At 38.8% G+C, this 23082-nt stretch overlaps 1 protein-coding gene across 3 annotated transcripts in view; it reads right to left on the bottom strand.

The window, feature by feature from the left end:
* Nucleotides 1–23082, bottom strand: part of EIPR1 (EARP complex and GARP complex interacting protein 1) — an 82935-nt gene that overhangs the window by 32638 nt on the left and 27215 nt on the right. For 2 of the 3 annotated variants that reach the window (XM_057431910.1, XM_057431911.1), the window contains exon 4: nucleotides 6890–7046. In XM_057431910.1, the coding sequence (XP_057287893.1) occupies nucleotides 6890–7046 (157 nt within the window). Of the gene's footprint in view, nucleotides 1–6889; nucleotides 7047–12271; nucleotides 13910–23082 lie in introns of all 3 variants that reach the window. The other variant, XM_057431912.1, reaches the window with a different exon arrangement.

Genomic DNA, 23082 nt, shown 5'->3' with positions numbered 1-23082 from the left:
ACGGTTTAAAGATCTACGTGAATATTAAAAGTTGCTTTCACCACCTTTCTTAACAACAATAGGAAAAAAGCTTCAAAGTAAGGAGTTACACATTTCACATAAGCAGACACTGACAACAGATTACTGTCACCAAAAGTTAATTGCTATATACAACGAACAGCACATACAGAAGAATGTAACTCCCCAGCACATATCTGAGTTTCTTCAGTGAAATATGAGGGAGGTGGGAAAACTGCATGTAAAAGCTAGGATTCATTTCCAAAGCAGATGGACAGAAGTCACATAACCTCTATCGTTCTACAACATACTGTGCTCATAGAGCAGCTGCTGTCACAGACACCATTTCCATTCTGTTGAACAGGGCTTAAAAAAACCTAAGTGGATATTATGGATATGTGACATGTCATAAGAGAAACATTTAACTGGCTTGTCTGACAGAGATCAGTAAGGTGGTAAACCTACAAAAACTTTTTAATAGTATGAAAGTCTGGCAGGAAAGCACACAGGAAGCTGTCACGCAGAAGTCCTACTCAGTTCTGGAGGCCATATGATGCCAAAAGCTCTTTCCATGTATTAATGTGAAATTAAGGGCTGAAAAAAGTTTATTTGTGAAACAGCTGGAGTCTCTGCAGACTCATTTTAGAGGAGATATATATCTACTCTGGGGGGGGACAATCCGAGTTTTTTCCTATGGGATTTTTCAAAAGATGGCAACATGGATATAGCAAATTCTTGCTAATTTATTGCTGTTTGTAACAAATGGGACATCTGCATGGTTAGACGGGGGCAGGGGGGAAATAGAATATTCATCTGAGTGTATTTTGCCAATTAACTGAAACATGTGAGAAGGAGAAAATTATGATTGCCTAGGATCTGCATTGATAGTTGGGGAAAATTACCACTCCTTCTATTCAAAAGAAGAGCAAAACCAATAAAGGTTTACACACAGACCTGGCACAAAAGTACCCTCTAACAATCTTAATCCAGTAACTGTGGATACTTGAGAGTATTTCAGGTAAACAGGCTGCAAGTAGCTGGCACTCTAGCTAGTGTGGCCTCACTGAACAACCTCTCCATCACCACTGCCCAAGACTGAAGACTGGTCTGGATGCACTGCTTGAGGCTGCAGTGCACCCATTAAGTTCTCACATATATTTTACCAAATAGACGCACTTCGTTACAAATGTTCAAGGATCATTTTTTTCACCCAACAGACATCCAAAAGACATTTCAAAGCCGTGAATGTTTAAGTACCATGCAAGTTAACTGTCAGCAATATTACTTCATCTACAATCATCCCAGAATGTTATGCTAGGGAAGCACAGTACTTACAGGGAAGTTATTCTACTCTGAGTAGTAAATAGTCTAAATAATAAATGCTTAATGGCATTTTGGAGAGCAAACTGGAGTCTGAGACAAAAAAAAACAGGGACACCTGTTCAAAGCCAGTTCCTTGTGAACATTTAAAATTCACCTGCATAACTATTTTTTTCCACAGTTCTGCAACATCATTATTTATTTATTTATTTATTTATTTACATTTCCCACTAACCTTTTAAGCAATTCCACCAAAATTGGGAATAAAATCAGCTGGTACCTATTTCACCAGCAAAATCAGTTGAGGCAGACTGCAACTAATTCTTTTAGGGCTAAGAATAGCTAGAGGGGCATTACATACAGGAAAAAAAAAAAAACAAACCCTTTTAAAAATAACTGAGTTTTCTTTTGGTAGGGAAAAATCTCAACTAATTTGGCAGTAAAACCAGGGAATATGACAGCATGGTGAAAACTGGAGTGAAAAATTACTTTCAAGTTGGTAAGAAGTGAAATTGTACTCTGCAAACTCATTTTTTATTTGCAGAGTAACACAGTTTCTGTACTGTTTTCTGTATCATGATTTACAAATCCAAGGTAAACACAGACAACTGCAAAGACTTAACCCAAACTAATTTTCATTGTAATGTATGAAATCTATTGAAATTATCAGAAGTGGTCATAAGCTAAGTGAACACATAGAGCAAGTTCATATACATTAAACACAGCATATGTTTCCCTTAGTACTTGCTTCTATGTCAGATTTTGCTTTACAAGACTAGAGTCAAATTCTGATGAAAATTTAGCAAAATAAACTTGGCACACAAGGATTTACTATTTTACTATCCAATTAATGAATCACAATTATTCCTTAGTATATACAATTACACTGAATACCTTAACATTTTAAACTTGCACACTACTAACTACTCCAAATTACTAAAAACATTCAAGGGAATGAAAGACATGAATGTTACAAATTACTCTACTGGTTCCAGACACATTTTAGAGGATAAAAGGGGAAAATGGGAGAGAAAATGTGAGAAAGAGACAACAAATGGTTGAACATATGCATTTATATATAATACATGGATTTATTTACAATAAAGGATAATCAAAGATTCAAAAGAGCAAAATCCTGTAAAGAACTGAAGATACCACACAGAATTAAGACGGGAGAAGTGAAAGGAGAGGCACATAAAATACAGTTAAAATTTTTACTATTTTAGAAAGAATGAGATTGTAGAGGGGAGAGTGACTGATAAACTTAAACCATGACAGCAGCCCAGTGAAAACACTTATCATATAGTAAATTTAAAAAAAAAAAAACTTTTCTGTGTACTTCATCTTTGTAATATCAGAGGTGACTGATGGAGAACGTAAATGCATGGAATGAACGAGGTGTGGAAGAATTATTCTTAAATGTTGACAATGTTTTAAATACTATTGTAAAAGCCAGAAAGAATAAGTAAAATGCTTCTGGATCTCAATTCTGGAATGCACTTATCTGTTGTCAGGGCATCAATTACAGATGTGTTTTAACTTTCATCAGGTGAGAGTTAAGCATGTTCATTCCACTGATGAACATGATGAAACTGAAGCAATAATGTTATGCATAGTACTTTACGTATTTTAAATAAAGTAATCTTCCATTCAAGCTGAAAGGACTGTTACAGAAAATCTGTGCTTTGGTACAAAGCCGACCTTAAAGAGGTTGCTCCATACTGTGCAGCCACACAGCCAAGGTACTTTTCAGTACTTCTCTATTTGGAGACCATAGGTGAAATATACATGGGTACATGTAAGTACATACAAAATCTGTGGGAATAGCTCATTTATAGCAACCTTCTCCTTTGTGAATTCGAAATTCCAGTTTAATATTTTAGTGATAAGCTACCTGGAGTTCTTGAAACATCTGTGACTTCTAAAAAAACCTATAATTTCTCTTCCTCTCTAACTTCTCTTAGATGTGGTAATATCTGCAAATCCATACTCAGGATTGACTGAGTGGGATACAAAAAAAAAAAAAGTCAGCTTCAGCAAGTAGAGGAGCTTAACGAAGTGATCTATCTTTATTCCTAACACCCTTTCCAACCTTTTTTGGCAGCTGACTACTGTTTTGTATACAAAACCTGAATCCTTCATTCCACACCTTTCAGGCTTCCCTTACTTATTTTGCTTTTATTTTATTCCAAATTTACTCCATGAACCACCAAACTAGTTCACTTTTCCCTACTCTTTTGAAGCACATACCTTGCTACTGAGCAGCGTCAGCAGTATGTTATGCCTGCCAAACTTGGAAAGCAAAATTAGGATATTAAGCAGATATAGGCATGCCTGCTTCCAGCACATTGCAAGAGGAGAACCTTCAGCTTTACTTCTGACAAAAGAAGTAGTCCCGGCTGAGTTCCAAGTTCAGGATCTCACAGATTACACAGATTACATTCTCTCACCGCCTGTAGTACCCTCTGCTGAGTACTACTCTGCCAAGACTACTATCAAAAAAGTGTGGGAAAACTGAGGAAGATGTAGACAGTAAGTTACTTCTAAAACAGAAGACTTTAGGATTTTAGCAGACACAGTTTTAGAAATTCCTCCAAGCTGCACTCAGAGGAGTATCAAAATCTCATTAACTGCGGTCATGTTTCCTCAGCCTCTCTCATCCAGACTGTACCTCGGACTGCTTCTTGAAAGATACCCAAATGGCAGGTTTCTATACACACTGAAACTTAAAACACTGCACAAAGCAACATACCTACGGTTATATATGTGTAACACTGTGAATACATACATCTATCAACAAAACAAATGTATAGCAGTAGCTTTTTTTCTCCTTTCAAGCACAAAAATGCCCATGTATCTCTGTAGTTCTGGAAGTAATTCACATGGGAATTTTGCACTCAAAATCTTTGCATTTTGGCTCACATGAGGAACAGCAGATAGGGGATGAAAAAAGTCTTACACTTGAACCACAGAGAGCAATGAATAGGCCTACTCATTTGCTTAATTTAAGCATCTGCTTCATTTTCTGAACTCTCTATGCCATAGAAGATTTTGAATAAAAATTCTAGTGGGTTCCAGATGCAAAGCTTAGAGGTAGTAAACAATCTCAGTAACTGAAAGCAAAAAGTTTCTCTTAATTTTTAAACACAGTATCTCACACAATCCAGATAAAATAGAACTGTAGAAAAGCACATTTTGTTTCCACTTGCCTGTAATGTCTCAGAGATCAGAGTGTATAGCCAATTGCATTTTCAATAGTTTTGCTTTTTCCTTTTAATTATAGTCAAATCTCAGTTACTTAAGATCTGCAACCCAGATCCATGAACATTGTAAAGCAACTGCACTATAGATGCCGAGACACACAAAATACCTTCCCATGAGCTACTGTCTGGAATCACAGAAGTTCACAGCAGGTGCCACAAAGGCTGAGATCATCACACCCTGCATCTCTAAACTGTACTGTCAGCTACAACACTCTGCCCTGCCCAGTATATAAAGATGCGATAAAAGCCCGTTGTATGTTTTTACTCCCTTTTTTTTTTTTATTTTCTTTTTTTAAGCATGCTTTCTGATTAATCACTTCCAAACTTTTCCATCCTTAACCAAGCAGACCTGGTATGTCACTCTACTGCACTCTGTGGATTAGACAACCTCCTTAAAAATGCATGTGGCCACATTGAAACCCTGGGTTCAGCGTTCACCCTGTGTCTTGAGAGTAAAATGTACAGAAGAATGCTCTAATGGTAAGGCAAATAACAGAGCCAAAATAAGCATTGCCCTTCTTACTGAAAGTGCATGATGCCAGACCACTGCTGATCTCATACAAAGCGATTGTGTACACTAGAATGCTGGTCTGACATTGAAGTTTCAAAAGTATTTACACTTTGCATTGAGGAAAATTGCTTTTCTGATTTATGGTTGGTTACAATGACAGTTGTACCATAAGTGCATAAAATAGTCTCATATTTTGGAGATGTTTGGAAAAAACATCTAAAATGTGTAATAGAAAAGAATCTTTAAGTTGCTATTGGTAGTCAACACACCACTCAGTGGGACATGGCCTATAAGTGATACACATTCAGCAAAAAAAGTTTGTTTTACTCATTCATGTGAAATGTTTCCACTACAATTCAGGAAGGAATAGAAAAGCCTGCTCTAGAACAAGATCCTTTAACTCAGCTGTGCTTGACTGAGATGATGTGAGGGGCGCTAATGCCAAGTGTTCTGTTTATGCTTTTCATCTCTCTATAACAGAGGACATTTTCAGATCTTTATGTGCATATATACACATATATAGAATGGATATTAAACTGTAGAGGAAAATTGTGAGCGCTATTACGGAACAAAGTCAGACAACAGGAAACAACACTGCACATGAACTTCCTAAAAGCTATGTTAGAGAAAAAATAAAAGCTTCATTTTGGCATTCACATAAATTCACATCCTGATTCAAAGCAGTAATATACCCCCATTTCTCCTCTGGTGATCAGCCTATCACACAGAGTTCTGGCATCCCAGCATCAGACAGAAACAGATTATGGAAAATTAAAAGACAAAAAGTACAAATCTTAAGGAGTAAACAGTGAAGATTAAAACAAAAAATAATATTCCCAACTATTTTGGAAACTAATTATCAAAATATTTTAACAATAAAAAGGGATTTTTTTAAATAACAAAGACTTATAAACGGAAGTATTCATATGAAAATGAGCAGGAAAGAATTAATAGATATTACCATGAAGAAATTCAACATTCTGGAAGTTGAGATTTTAGAAAAAAAGTAGCCCAGACAATACACTTCCGAATACAATGATCTCTCCAATAATGCCCAAGAACCATCTAATAAATATGACCTTTAATTTACTTTTGTTTTCAGTTGAAGTTTAATCTCCAAGGATCAAACTAGAAACAGTGGCTAGAAATAGATGCTTAAAACTTATGGTATGCCCTGCATCTGTTCAGAAAGCAGTGGGAACCTATCATATAAATATCCATAATGCAAAGCACTTGCAAACACACAATGGACAAGTTTAACTTTCTTTCAAGTAACAGAAAGGAAAGGAAAACAAACCTCTGTAATACCCTCTGCAGGACTGCAGCTCTCTTTGTCTGTTCTTAGGCAACAGAAAAGAGTAGTTAAACAGGCACCATAGAATATGATGGATTCTTATCCTTAACAAACAATAAATTACTTGCACTTATGCAAAATCAGTTGAGTGAAGACTGAAAAACAAAGACCAAAGTGCAACATCAAATTTATATACCATAAAAAGACTGAAATGCTAAGGATTATACCTTTGTGCAACAAAGACTTTAGATGGGGGCAGGTGGAGAGAAACACATTAAAACAGTACACAGGCTGTTACTCCATATGTGTTTGCAGGACTACAATAAATGATTTTAATCTATGAAACATCTGGGGCTAAAAATCCAATTTGTACCTTTTTTTTTTTTTAATGGAATGGTTTTAAAGTGCCTAGCATAACTCTTACAATATAAATCTGCACAAAACTAACAGTACAGGTCTATCCTTTAGGCTTTTTCTAGTAGTATAAAATATGCAAAATCCTACCAGGCCATATTGCCATGGGCTGTGTTGTCAAGGTGACAGAGTAGCTCCAGGGTTTGAGTGTTGCTTGATGAATCATCAGGGGATTCATGACTGCCTGATTCCAATTCCTTCGGCATCCTCCAAACAGCAGCACATGTCATGACTTTACTGTCTGAAGCTAAGCAACAGAGAATAATGTCAACAGATCATCGTATGGGAGACATACTTTGTATACAGTGCATCAACATTTACACAAATCTATAAGCAATGCACATCTGCTGTTTAAAACATTTAAAAATATTATACCTAGATGAATTCAAAGAATGTAGAATGTGGATAAGGATACAGACCTCAGGTTAGCAGTCAAGCCACTGCAAAACTCATAATTAGCACATATTTAGTATGCTTTCCCTGTTTAAAGGCAAAATTCAGTGCTCATGAAAATGTAATTTTTTGGGAGGCAACTTTTCGAAGCTTCATTCCACATACTGATGTTAATGAAAATGACCAACAAGTTTCATTTCTTGAAATGAAGTATTTAGATATTGATATTGAAGTATCACAATAAGTATTTAGACATCATTTTCATGTTTTCCTTTTCAGGGCTATCTTCAGGTGAATCTGCAGCATTATGTCACATCCTTTACTATCAATAATTGTTTAGCGATACTGCATGTTTTCCATGTAAGTACACATCTCTAATTCTAGCAAACAGAAGCAGCTTCCAAAAGGAAAACTGAACTTCCACACATATAGCAAATTTTACAATCTATGACGAACACTCCACCTGTAGATAGAGGAGAAAATACCATATGGTCTGTGCACATACGGCATTGCCCATCACCCAGTATAGCGATTTGTAGCAGTGCAAAATGGGAGGAGACCAGAGCAGCACTGCATATGCTCATGTTGTTCCAGCCTCTGGTCCAGGGTCTGCAGAAGACGAATAGACAGTACTATCCACTACAGTAGGAACAAAGAAACCAGCCACAGCTACGTTAAGCAAAAGCATGGGGAGCGACTACCTGCTGGAGGATGTGTTAAACATGAAGTCCAGAGGCCACGCAGCAAAGAACGGCATGTTTTCTGTTCTTTGGTCATTTTGCATGCCTTTCTCTCACAGCTCTGTCTCCAAGTACATTTTAGCTGACTTTAGTGCCAAGTGCCTGATTACAGAGCCATGAGCAGACGTGATCAACTTACAACAGTTGAAACAAAAACAGGAACAATTTTACTGAGAGTGGTTTTAAGAGAAGGACCGTAACTCTGTAAAAGGCCTTCTTCAGCTAAAATTATATTAACAGGGCTAAAAACGTCTTTATCATAAAGGTTGTGAATCTGGATATTCTATATGGAAAAAAATAAAAAGCACCCAAATGATAAATAGGATAAAAAGTAACTGATGGGTAGTAAATAACCCCAAAACGCAAGAATGCAAACGTTTAAAGAGTAGCCAAATGAAATAAAAATCATAAGTAGCTAGGTCAAGCCAGTAAGAGAAAAAGGCCACTTCTGTGAGAAAGAAACAGGGGTAGGAGGTGAACTTTAAATTCAAGCACGGAATTCAGAACACACAAGCACTGGGTATTTGATAAACTGTACTAAATATAACATACAGGTATGGCCCAGAAAGCCAACCGTATCCTGGGCTGCATCAAAAGGAGCGTTAAGTTGGGGCTGTTCAGCCTGGAGAAGAGAAGGCTGTGTGAAGACCTCCTAGCAGCCTTCCAGTGTCTGAAGGAGGCCTACAGGGATGCTGGAGAGGGACTCTTCATTACAGACTGTAGTGACAGCACAAGGGATAACGAGTTAAAACTTAAACAGGGGAAGTTTAGGTTGGATATAAGAAGGAAATTCTTTCCTGTTAGGGTGGTGAGGCACTGGAATGGGTTGCCCAGGGAGGTTGTGAATGCTCCATCCCCGGCAGTGTTCAAGACCAGGTTGGACAAGGCCTTGGGTGATATGATTTAGTGTAAGGTGTCCCTGCCCACGGCAGGGGGACTGGAACTAGATGATCTTAAGGTCCTTTCCAACCCTAACGATTCTATGATTCTATGATGCACATAACTGTAATTGGGCATTACAACTTGACTACAGTTATCAGGAGACCATGCATCTAAAGATGCTGGACAGTCCCTTACTTCTTAACACTTAACTGAACTTTGACTAACTGTAGCACATACTAACTAAACAGCTATTTCCAAATCATTTGAGGCAAATCCTTTATGTAAAATCCATGTGCCACTGAACAAAGAGGAAGAAGCAACAACAAATGGCTGCCTTTAGCAAAGGGCAAAGCAACATGCATTATACACCATACAAATAATAAGTAAACTAAATTGAAAGTGCAGTATAGTTAAAGAAGGTAAGATCTATCCAGTGTTCTGCCTCAATACTCAGTATGTGACAGAACATTAAAGAACACCACAGAAAAGTTTCTGGTAGATTATGATTACCAAAAGGTCTGTACCATACATACAAAGCATTAGCTTTTCTACTAATAACAAGACCTGTGTGGAGAATCACAAAAGCAAGTAGTAGAAAACAAACTACATGTTTCTCAAGCCATCCTTCCTCTCAGCACAACACCACAAGTCTTAAGAGAGCCTGGAAATGTCATGAAGAAGTTCAATGGTCAGGAAGCTGAGATTTTAGAATAAGTAGCCCACACAAGACACTTCTGAACACACCGATACGTGTAATCTTGTCCAAGAACTGCCTAATAAATATGACCTCCTGTTTACTTTCTTTTTAGTTGAAATTTAATCTACAAGGCTTAAACTAGAAATCAGTAGCTAGAAATAGATGCTTAAAACTTACGGTACAATGCATGACAATTTAAAAACCAACTGAATTAACTATTACTTTTAAAGTCTACTTTTTCATTTACTAGCTAGCTAATGAATAGAAATTTTTATGCAGACATTTTAAAAAAATGAGACTGATTTTAAATTATATCAAAAGGGAACAATACTTAAAGTTACTCTTTCTAGAATATATTTAAGTATAATGAGATTATGATGGATACCTTACACAGCAGGTATCAGAACACAGAAACCAAAGAGACCCTTTCCACTCTTACGTGAGACGCTTACAGCAATATCCAATACTGATGTTGCATTATCTTTGTTCAGACTCAGTTCTGAGTTGTCACATTTCTGATGTGTTATTCTACGGTTTTTGGTTTGGTTTTTGATTTGGGGTTTATTGTTTTTTTTCCCCCTTAAAATTCTCTGGTAATTGTGGAATGGACAGTACAACTTCCATGATCACTTCCCACTCCATATTCTGACAGACCAACATTCCTTGGACTACAGCAGATCATATTCATATGGTTTCAACTTTTCCTGCCAGTGGAAGATGTTCACATGCTTCCAAAATTATATCAGACACTGTAGTTGCTAAAATATGGACTGAATGTATGAACATTTGGTTGCCCTGCATCTGTTCAGAAAGCAGTGAGAACCTATCATATAAATATCCATAATGCAAAGCACTTGCAAACACACAATGGACAAGTTTAACTTTCTTTCAAATAACAGAAAGGAAAGGAAAACAAACCTCTGTAATACCCCCTGCAGGACTGCAGCTCTCCTTGTCTGTTCTTAGGCAACAGAAAAGAGTAGTTAAACAGGCACCATAGAATATGATGGATTCTTATCCTTAACAAACAATAAATTACTTGCACTTATGCAAAATCAGTTGAGTGAAGACTGAAAAACAAAGACCAAAGTGCAACATCAAATTTATATTCCATAAAAAGACTGAAATGCTAAGGATTATACCTTTGTGCAACAAAGACTTTAGATGGGGGCAGGTGGAGAGAAACCCACACTCAAGACATTTTTTCTCTCCGCACAGAACCACAAGTCTTAATACTGCCTGGAAAAGCCATTTTAACTTTGTAGAACTGCAACATTCTGAAATTCTGACGGTGTGTTCTTATGAAGTAACTTTTTAAAAATGTTCAGTTTCTTTCAAAATCAGATTTCCAGATTGAAGACCCTAAAACAACTAACCAAGCACTGCCTAGAAGATTGAGCGAGGCCACAGGAAAAAATCAAAAGAATCATAGAATGGTTTGGGTTCAAAAAGACATGAATGACCATCTAGTTCAAATCCTCCTATGACAGGCAGGGACAACTTCCACTAGACCACTTCCCTCTTCCCTTCAGGGGTTTATCCCATGGTACTTTACCAAGCAGATGCCTAAACAGCCCGAAGTCTGCTCTTCTGATGTCCAGGGCAGTGAGCTTGCTGTGCACTCTCCTCACCTCCCTAAGGATCTGGAACGTCACAATTTCATGGTCACTGCAGCCTTGGCTACAAAGTGAAGCTTTGCAATGTGAACCTCTGAGCTTCATTCACATTCCCCACCAGCCCCTCCTTGCTGGTGAGAACAGCACCTCTCCTCATTGGATCCTCAGTCACTTGAAGGAAGTTACCACCCGTACACTCCTGGAACCTCCTGCACAGCTTACACTCTGCTGTGTTGTTTCTCCAACAGATATCGGGATGGTTGATCCTGAGCCATAAACTCTCGGTCAGTTCCTCATCCATCCCCAGACAGAGCTCCATGCACTCCAGCTTGTCACTGGAGGGTGACACCACATCCTTGTCTCCCCTGTTCCTTCCTGAAGAGCCTGTATCCTTCCATTCCAACACTCCAGTCACCAACACTCCAGTCATCATATTTCCATGATGCCAGCAAGATTATAGGCTTTTTATATCATGTATACATATTGAAATCTCCCTGAAACTTGATGTCACTGAGGCTCCTATAATTCTTCGGCATTTTGAAAATCGTCAAAAGCCAGCAATGAAACGAATCTGCTTGAATTTTTAATGTGAAAAGCAATTCTACATAGGTTCTGTGTTTGTTTTCAAATTATTACTACAGATGCTGCTATGGAGCAAGACTGAAATGCACCTTGATACTCCAGGCAGAAGGTATTTGTTACAGTAGTGAAAACAAGTTACCAGTTTTCCAGATTTTGCAGGCCTATCTATGCCATTCCTTGGAGCCCAGCATATTGTGTCCTCTCTGGAAAGCTGTTCAGCTGCTCTGATATGATGTGTATCTGATGCCATTTGCTCTTTGAGAATGCAAGAGAAGCTTATCGTTTTGAAATGTAATTTGACCACACTAGATTTCTGTATTAATGGCTGTTATTATGTAGTATGGTAGCCAATTACTTTTATATTAAGTTTTTATCGTTAAAAAGATTGCTGTAAGTCTTGTATATTAGCACATACCTTGAAAATACACTCTAAAATTAAGGATGCCTATCAAACTTACTAGGGATCCCAACAGCACAATAGTCATTCCTTCTTTCTCAAATTGTGGAATTAGCTGTTTTCTTCAGTCCACACTTACAGATACAGAAATTAAAAAATACCTACCTATTTTTAATTGAGAAATGCTCAGCGAGATCTGAAGTACAGGTGGGCACAGAATTTCACAAGCAGAATTTTGTTCCATTCCATGCCTGTTTCACTTCAGCAAGACTAGCGGTGAAGTATAAAACTCACTGTGTATCAGAAATGGACAACACTAAAAGCCAACACATACAACTCCTTAACACTCAGCACAGACATTACTCTCTGCTTTCAGCTGGTTTTGAAGATGCTCACAGAAAATGACAGACTGCTTTCCACCAACTGAATAACCATCTATCATGAACAACTGTATGCGCATTGCAAATCTTCAGGTTCTAATTTTAACTTTTGGATGAATTATGGAATTAGATACATAGCTAAAATCTGCAGAGCAGACTTGATTCAGAACACTATTAATGTCTCCTTTCACTTTTTATGTACTTATCTAAAGTTCTGACACTTTATTAATTCCCAGATGTGTGAAACCAAAGTGGAATTGCCGTGGCCTCCTACAGAAGTAATTTTAGATATGGCTAGCCTTAAGGAAGGCTTAATTTTCTTTTATATAAGGTTTTTTTTAAAAGATACCATTTTCTCCCTGGTAAAAGAGAAGACAAATGCTACTGCTGAGTGAATGTGTCACTCTTATGACAGACGAAGTGGAGCTTTCCTGTGTGCCACAATTCCTCTTAATCAAATAAGCACTGACAACAAATCTACATGTATCCACAGACAAAAGATAACTGTCATTGCACAGAAATCCAACTCCCACAACAGGATGCTCATGGCTGTATGACAAGCTTGCTAGCAGTGTATGGTATTGCTGGAGTTACTTGTACAGCCTTATTTCCCTAGTGATATTAGAATTCTAAAATCCAGCATTACTAAGTAATTTCACTACAACCACCGCAGTACCACTGCTTACCTAGAATGCCTACAAGCAAAGAGAAACTCCAGATTTTCCTGTCTTTTACTACCTTCTCATCACCCTACTGCACCTATACATACGAAATCACGTGGCAGATGTAGAGAGCTAGATGCACTATTCCAACTGCAACAACCCCCTTTTAAGCACTGTTTCCCAAGTTAATCAATACTATCTCCTGGGTAGAGAATACCATTTGCTACAATGATTGTACAGTTTCATCTAACTGGTTCTGTTGAAACGATCCAGGCTTACAAACAAGCAAACCATAATTCAAGAAATAAGCAAATAATCCCACATTTTGACAGCACAAATTTAGGAAGGAACTACACATGATGCTGGCAGCAATGAGGGTGCAGTAATCAACTACATGAAACAACCTTTGGTGAGTTCAGACAAAGCCTAAGAGAGAGAACCACAGCTACAGAGGACAGCACCATCTTTAGATGCCTACTTTACAAGATGAGCAAGTGAGAAAACTCTCTGCATGCAGAGCGTGCAATTTGCAAAGGGTCAAAACTTGGTCAAATCAATACCAATTTTCACTGCAGCACTCAAAAGGACTTCTCAATGAGGGCTATTTTCATGACAATTTTCAGCTTTCTACTACCAGCTGTTCCAACACTGAAAAAAAAGTAAAAGTTGCAGGCAGATGAAGCATCCCGTTTATCATCCTCCACACACTGTACTCCTTAGAGAGCTGCTCCAACTTAGTCACCTCTGAGAAAGGAATAAGCCTCGGGAAAGTAAACATAACAGAAAGTTTGTAATGAGAATTTGAATATAACATTAACTACAAGCACTCGTTACTCCTTTATAGAGTTACGCCACACACAATAGATCAGTTCACTGTACTATTGCTGCTGGAATGCAGTAGCCAGCACACATTCCTTAACAACTATACAATCATTTTGGGATTAGGTGCAAAAAGAAAAATGTGTCTATAAGAACATAAGACTGCTGATTCCAGATGGAATGCATTTGTTCAGGACAAAAAAATCACTCCTGACCTTCTGGTAAGTTACTTTTTGTTTGTTTATGAATTTGCAGATTTTTAAGGCAGAAGGGATTGTCCATGCACTTCACACAACCCTTGGTTTTGCTTCAGCAATTCGTACAGTTAAGGACTCACATAATGAGAGAAGTGAGCTCCATGACATTTCCAGATTTAGGGAGAAGGACCTAAACTTTTAAATCATTCAGAATTTTTGCAAAGATTCCTTAAGAAAATGCACAGACTGCAAAATTACAAAGAACTCAACTGCACAATCATATTTATACAAACTCCTTGAGTGATACTTATTAAAGAAAATAAACTGTAACAGCTTTAAAAAGGATATTACATGCAACCCCAATAACCACACTAAGAAACCAACTGAAATCTGGAAAACTGATGCAATAAATCAGAACAGATGCACAAGAAAGATGCAGTCTAGTTAATCACTGTAGAGACTAAGGGTTCTCACTTAGTCCTCTATTTGGTTTTATATTCTTGAGAACAAAAAGCCATACTTGCCATGTTGGAGCTGTAGGTGATTTTCTAATTGAAAAGAACCAGGTAATTTCATTGGGTTTTTTTATACTGAATCCCTTTAAGAAAATTCTCCTTCCCCAAATATGTTTTTTTAAAGGAAGATACAGAAAGAAATTATCCTGCTTAACAGCTTGAGTTTTAACACACACAAAAAAACAAAGGCAAAAAAAACCCACCTGAAAGTGGAGACATGTATTACTAAAATATTAAATGGAAAACAAAAAGATATGTATGGAATATAAAAAACAAATCCTCACGGGAAGTATAGATGCTAATCAATACTCTGCAGTTTCAACAAACAAAAGGTCAGAGTACAATCACACACCCATCAGTGCCATTTCCCTTCCTCTTTCAGGCGTGGATTGAGGCACACCCAGAAATTGGTAGAAGTCAGTAAGTGCTATCACTTATCCATGTTCTGCTTGCTACCAGTTCATGCACAGTCATCATTTCTCCAAAAGTGAAGTTAGTATCTTTTACAGGCAGCAAACAGACATGTTAGAAAAAATAAAGGAGAAACTTAAGATGAGTGATTAAAGACAAGTCAATCATTATTATTTGATAACAAAATTTAAAACAAGATTTTAAGAATCTAACCCTCCTCTTAAGCAAAGTTTTGAGTAGGCGTAGTCGTAAAAAGAAAAATGTAAGAATACAGTTAGATGGACACAGAAGAAATACTACCACCTGCTTCTCCCACCCCCCATGCAACAGACTGAAGTGGATTTTGATCCCAATTAAACAGGTCCACATCAGCCAGCATTACAGCTCACTGCTGTTCAATCATCCACCTTTCATTCTTCTGGCGCCACTTGCTGAATAAAACTTATCACGCCACTGAAGCATGCTTTGACATACAGAACAACTGCAATCTTGTCCCATCAGAAGCTTACAGCAGTCACCCAAAGCAGACCAGATCCTGCCCTGCCCAGCACTCCCTAATTATAGAATTTTATAAAGCATTTTAATTGTTGCGTTCAATCATTCTTTATGATCTTTCTGAACTAAACACGTGATAAATCAACCTTGATTCTTTTTCCTTCTCAGAAAACTCCAGCTATTGCTTGTCTCTTATTTGCTTTTTGAATAATTTCTAAACACATTTTGTATGTACATTAGTAATTCAGTATTTTCAAATTTATTTTCTTAAATCAATAGCTATACACATCATATGGTAGTATCTACAGGAACCATGTTTTCATTTTACTTTCTACTGTCATTCTACTTCATTCCCCTGTGTTTAACCTTGAAACCTGAATGACAATGTTTCCTACATCACTGCCTGCAGACATTCACACCAAAGCTGGAGGAGCTGAAGTATCAGTGCCTGACAGGTTTTGCTCTTTGATCAGCTCAGGTGGTGCAAAGCCAGCTGGCTGCAGCTATTCTGTTGCCCAGGGAACAACAACTGAAGTGTATACTTCCTAAATCTGCACAGGAGGCCATTCTGCAGCACTGCCACAGCAGCTCTTGCTGTGCAAGGCTGAAGTGGTGAAGCTGCTATAGCTACAGCCCAGCTGGTGCCCATTAATGCTCTCTGTATGACAGGAACAAGCAGCTAGTGTTCAGAAGCCTCTTTCTTTCCATTGACAACAGAGTTATCACTCTTCCTTATTAATCAATGTAAACATCCTCTCCTGGTTTAAAAAAATGAAGAAATAAAACCCAAATGATTCGAGAGTGAATCTTTTATCTTTAAAAAAAATAACAACCTTGTAGCCTTTTTAGTCAATTCATAAAAAGACAAACCATATTCTACTTCATTGACAATGTGTCCTTCACAGCAAAAGAGGGAGGGGGAGGAGGGAGAATAACACACCATTCTTTTTGGGGGTTAAGAATTTCATTGTTTGTGCTAAATGCTTCTGAAGTCTTTGATTTTAAATTTTTCTGAAATACATGGGGTGAGATATATGTAGGAATAAATAGATGGAGGTAGTTTAATTTTTCTTTCCATCACTTAGATGCACATTTTAGCTACCAAAAGACAGCCTTTGATTTTTAAAGAATACAAACATGGAAACAGGGCAGAACATAACACAGCAGCTCACACTGTATCCTAATAGAAGTATGTTTGCAAATAGAGCTAAAAGTAGAAATAATTATTAGAAAAACAGTAACATGCAACAGTTCAGATATTCCTACACAAGACATCTGCCATACTTTGCTGCTGTCCCATTATTCCAACCTGTGGAAAGCACCGTATAAACGGCAGCCTTCTCGTTACCATGTAGATCACAGGTTCACATTTACTGCACATCAGTACATCACACAGAACAGCTTAAGTCTCTAGACAACAGGCTCCCATGTTTGCATTGTGTAAACAGATGTCTTAAGGATGTTTTTAAAACCTCCTATACTGGACAGTAATGCAGAGAGAATGATCTAAGAGTGTGCAAAGGTGTGGGGTACAACATGGAGAGACAGGTATACCCATCATGTACAGAAACAGGAGGCAGAACCCACAGAAAGCAGGCAGTCAGCAGGCTGAAATACTGGAGCAGGCATAAATTACATTTTATTTTTTTTTACAGTCTGATGTCTCTTACGCTATCCAGACGTGACTTGAGACAATGTTCCAGCACATACCTTTTTTGGGGGGGTATGCACTGAAGATATACACCTATTTGAGGGAGCTCAAAATTCACTTAACTGCATTTCTGGAACTCTGCCATATGAAGACAGCCCGAGTGAAGAACTGCAGTCATCACTATACTGATGAACTGAACTTTGCTCTTCAGGCAGAATCTGGCTGCAACACTGTAAAAGCTGCTCAGCAGCACAAATAGGCATGCTTTCCTTCTGACACTTCACATGACCAAATCTCATAAGTCACAACAATGACTTACGGCTTGCTTGATACCTGAGATATATCTCTCTAGATATTTTAACAACATAGGAAAAAACAGAGAAACTAGGACTCACTACACGCTTTCCTTCGTTTGTGATAATCTTCCTGCTATTCTCACCACCAGCACACTGTATCTGCAAGAGCGGGAGCCATAAAATCAGCTAGGTATCAGCTGGTCATATAAAAAGCACTGTGAGATTTAACCCTCTGCTGAAGAGAGCTGCACAATACACCAATAAAAGTTAATGAACCATATTTACATGCTAGTTTCCATCATCACTAAGGCCAGCGAACCTGAACACCATTATCAATGTTGGAGAATAAACAAGATATGTTACAGATATGCATACACCTGCAGAGCTATGATCTAATTGGCATCACAGATGTGGTGGGATGGTTCCTATGATTGGAGTGTGGGAATGGAAGGATACAGGCCTTTCAGAAAGGACATGCAGGGGAAGAAGAGGATGGGGATATCACTCTATGTTCATGACCAGCTGGAGGGCATAGAGCTCTGCTTAGGGATGGATGAGGAGCTAACCAAGAGCTTACGGGTCAGGATTAAAAGGGAGGGGAGGGATATGTGACATTACAGCGAGGGTCTGGTAAAAGCCACCTGACCTGGAAAACTGGGTGGATGAGGCCCTCTATACAAACAGGAATGGCCCCCTGTTCACAAACCCCGGTCCTCATGAGGGCTGTAGCAACTCTCGTATGAACACAGGCTGAGAGAGTTTGGCTTCTTCAGTCTGAACAAAAAAGAGGAGAGACCTTCTAGCAGCCTTCCAGTGTGTAAAGGGGGCCTGCAAGAAAGCCTGAGAGGGACTTTTTACCAGGGCATGTAGTGACAGGACTACATGTCACTAGAAAGCTAGTTTTAATAATACAAGAAAAATAAATTACTTACATGTTTGGGTTTGGTTTCTTTTAGCTGAAATCCACCTACCTGACATCTCAAGATATCAGGAGCTAGCACATCCAGAAAGTCCAGAGAAAGAAAAATAATACTGCCCTATACTAAATAGCCATTTTCTCAACTTGGGGCATTCAAACAATACATGTTGTTGCTAGTCATCTGCTAACGACTATGCAGTTTTCTTCATTTGTTTACAGCTCAGAAGTCCTCATAGGAGATAAATCCATAGGTTTTCTTGTAATCAAACGCAAGTGGAGAAAGACAAGACATACAGCTCCTCCCTAAAAAGCCTGTAATCTAAGAAGAAAAAGTTAAAATATAACCAAATAAAAACAAACTCCCCAAAGACTTGTGGGTTTTTTTTTAAATCCTAAGATATTTCACAGTCAAATCTTCAGCTCAGGATGGGATACAATTTCTTTCCTAGTACTGAACAAATACATTTCATGTTTATTCCAGATGCAGAATCTACTGGGGTGTACAATCTGATTGGAATCAGAGAGGCATGGCTTTTTAGGAGGAAAAGATCAAGAAGGTGAGAAGAAAGAACTGCACTTTATGAACAGCAGCAACTAAAGTGCATGGAGCTCTGTGGAGGGATGAGGGCCAGCTGAGAGTTTATGGTTTAGGATTCGAAGGTAGAGCAATATGGCAACATTGCAGTTGGTGTCTGCTACAGGAAGGATGAAACAAAGGATAATAGAACCTTTAGACAAGAAGAGGGAGCTTCATATTCATAGGTCCTGGTCCTCGTGTAAGATTTGAACCACCTCAGTGTCTACTGGAAAAGAAATGCAGCAGGATACAGGCAATTTCCAAGTTCATTGATGATTGCCAACACCAGGGATCAATGAGACAATGGGAAGGTTTTTCTGCTATACCTCAGTTACAAATATCAAAGAACTGGTCAGAGATGCAAAGGCTGGGGAAAGCCTAGGCTACAAAGATCATGAGATGGAGGAGTTCATCTTGTTCCCTTAAATGAAGGAACAAGGCAGATAGCAGAATCACACACCACCCTGGGCTTCAGGAGATCAGACTTTGGCCTGACCAGGGAACAGCACTGAAGAATGTCATGGAAGATGGTCCTGGAGAGAAAGGGGATCCAGTAGAGTTCTCTTAAGAATCTGTCAAGTAAATGACACTGCTTCAGCCTCTCCAGCTTTTCAAGGAAGATGGGATAATGCAAGCTAAAGCAGGCTATCTTTCCACAGTAGAAAGAAAGGCACAGAAAATGGAATGCAGGAAAAATGAGATCATAAGATGTCTTAATGTTTACTGGAAGGAACTTGTATAGTATACTCGATTTCACTTACATGATTCGGGAATATCTCTGAAGTCTAATACAAACCAGAGAAAAGCAAGCTCCTAAGTTTAACTTATTTAACAAGCTAGTTGGACAAGAATGACTAAACACATACTAGAAAGAGCTTATGTGTATCTGAAAAATGTTATTTAGTGCAACAATAGCATTGACTGGAGATGGAGAAAGAAACATTTTCTTTCTGTTTATTATACTAGTTCAGTTCAATATTTGACAATTTTGAGTTAGAAAGCTATTAAAATTTGAAGAAGGAAAACCTTTTTTCTTGTTCTGAGCTAACAGGGAAAAAAAAGTGGGGGAGGAGAAAGAAACCTCCTAATGCTGAAGGACAGAGCAGCCTGATAATTCAAGTTCTTCTTCTGGTGACAGTTCTAATTCAGAAGCATTTTATCAACTTTCTGTATTTTAGAAGCATTCTTTTCAATATCATGACCATCCTGTAATACTTCAATTTCAGTCATTTTTTCTCCTCCTTCTTCTTTCTGACAGTAGTTCTATTTTGCTTCATAGCACAAACGTTACAATTATCAGGATAATGACTGTCAAATATAGATGAAATCGTAAATCAAGGGATAAGAAGCATCTGTGCTTCAAGTTAATTATATTATATATGCTCTCGCAGTTCTTACACTTTTCCCTATGTGTCTGCTCTTACACACTGGCTGAAACACTACCGAGCTCGACTCCTACAGCAGTCTTACATCTTATGATTATAGGACAGACCTGAACAGCAATTAACACGGGACAATTTCTCAAGCCATTCACCACTTCTGTAGTGGTTTTCCATCATACAGATCAGATAGTCAATCATTTCAGCTAAAATTCCTAGAAAAACAACAGGTACAAGCTACAAAGAACATTAGGAGAACACCACACGTATTTATTTCTTCACTCAAACTATGGGAACAAACTGTACATCTCACCACTACTGCTGAGAACACTGAAGAATATTTAGAGAGATGCATTCAAATTCCTTCCCTGTTTTAATGACTGTACCATGTCACACAGCTGGCTGTAGCAAAGACTTCCCTACATAGATGTTTTCACTACAGAAAAGTAAAGTGAAACCAGTGAAGTCAGTGTCACCTGCTGGCTTGAATACTAAAGAATTGAAAGCATCACCGCAGAATTCTTTCCTATACTCTGACTGATGAATTTTATCTACAGGAATATTTTTAATACACAAGTTTACTGTGTGATAAGTGCAGTGCATCAGAGAGCCGTAACTCAAAGCAGATTTAATGTTTTTAATGGATACTAAATGCAAACTTTATTTTCCTGTTCATCAAAATTAAACATCAGGTTTGTGTCTGTATGCCTTTATGATTTGGATGTACAAACCCAATCTAATTATACCGAGTCTTCATATCTACTGCACAGTGGCATCTGTCCTGTTTGGGGAAAAAAAACAACAGAAGATCAGGATCTGTGCTCGCGCACGTGCCTGCCTGCATGTGTGAAGCTGCTTTCTCCATTCGCACTTTCTTTCGCCCTCTGGTGGCTTTGTTTGTCCCTACATGTAAAGCAAGCGCAGAACCTATTTTTCTAAGAGTTGAAAACCACATTTGCAGTGGGAAAATAAATCGGTTTCCACATATATTTCAACGGATTTGAATAAAAAAATAAATTCCTAAAAGAAGCAGGGGCAAGCACATAGAGATGACAGCAACCTAGGAAGTTGTTTAGTATTTAATTTCAAAATCATCTGGTAAAGGTTTCTAACCAACTTTAAGAGTGGTGCTTTTATTAGGCAGTCACTTTACAGCTAGACTATTTTTGTTGCAGTGCTAACAATCTGAATTGTCCATCATATTTAAAAAATTGTGGCAGTCAGGTAAAGTTCCCAACAACTGGAAAAAGGGAAATATAACCCCCATTGTCAAGAAGGGGAAAAAGGATGACCCAGGGAACTACAGACCAGTCAGTCTCACCTCTGTGCCTGGCAAAATCTTGGAGCAGATTCTCCTGGAAGGAATGCTAAGGCACATGAAAATCAACAAGGTGCTTGGTGACAGCCAGCATGGCTTCACTAAGGGGAAATCCTGCCTGACCAATTCAGTGGCCTTCTATGATGGGGCTACAGAAATGATGGTAGAACAGTTGATGTCATCTACCTGGTCATGTGCAAAGTGTTGGACACGGTCCTGCATGACATCCTTGTCTCTAAATTGGAGAGACATCAGTTTGATAGGTGGACCACTCCATGGATAAAGAACTGGCTGGATGGCCGCACACAAAGAGTTGTGGTCAATGGCTCAATGTCCGGCTGGAGACCAGTGATGAGTGGTGTCCCTCAGGGATAAGTGCTGGGACCGGTCTTGTTCAGCATCTTTGTTGCTGACATGGACAGTGGGATTGAGTGCGCCCTCAGCAAGTTTGCCGATGACACCAAGCTGTGTGGTTCGGTTGATATGCTGGAGGGAAGGAATGCCATCTAGAGGGACGGAATGCCATCTAGAAGGACCTTGACACGCTTGTGAGGTGGGGTGATGCCAACCTCATGAAGTTTAACCATGCCAAGTGCAAGGGCCTACCTGGGTCAGAGCAATCCCAGGCACAGCTACAGGTTGGGCAGAGAAGAGATTCAGAGGAGCCCTGCAAAGAATGACTTGGGGGTATGGGCTGATGAGAAACTGAACAAGAACCTGCTTCAGTGTGCGCTCGCAGCTCAAAAAGCCAACCGTATCCTGGGCTGCATCAAAAGGAGTTTGTCCAGCAGGTCAAAGGAGGTGATCCTGCCCCTCTACTCTGCTCTTGTGAGACCTCACCTGGAGTATTGTGTGCAGTTCTGGTGTCCTCAACATAAATAGGAGCTGTTCAGAGTCCAGAGGAGGGCCACGAGGATGATCAGGGGACTAGAGCACCTCCCATATGAAGAGAGGCTGAGAAAGTTGGGGCTGTTCAGCCTGGAGAAGAGAAGGCTGCATGGAGACCTCATAGCAGCCTTCCAATATCTGAGGGAGGCCTATAAGGATGCTGGGGAGGGACTCTTCATCAGGGACTGTAGCAATAGGACAAGGGGTAATGGGCTCAAGCTTAAACAGGGGAAGTTTAGATTAGATATAACAAAGAAGTTCTATCCTGTGAGCGTGGTGAGGCAATGGAAGGGGTTGCCTAAGGAAGTTGTGAATGCTTCATCCCTGGTGGTGTTCAAGGCTGTGTAGGACAGCGCCTTGGGTGACATGGTTTAATGTGAGGTGTCCCTGACAACAGCAGAGGGTCTTGGAACTTGATGATCTTAAGGTCCTTTCCAACCCTAACTATTCTATGATTCTATGAACTGAA

This window comes from Pezoporus wallicus, unplaced genomic scaffold, assembly GCF_028554395.1.
Source record: "Pezoporus wallicus isolate ANWC-B61680 ecotype Strahan unplaced genomic scaffold, APGP_CSIRO_Pwel_v1 contig_161, whole genome shotgun sequence".
In the NCBI taxonomy this organism is placed as follows: Eukaryota; Metazoa; Chordata; class Aves; order Psittaciformes; family Psittacidae; genus Pezoporus; species Pezoporus wallicus.
This window is presented reverse-complemented; position numbering and strand designations above follow the sequence as displayed.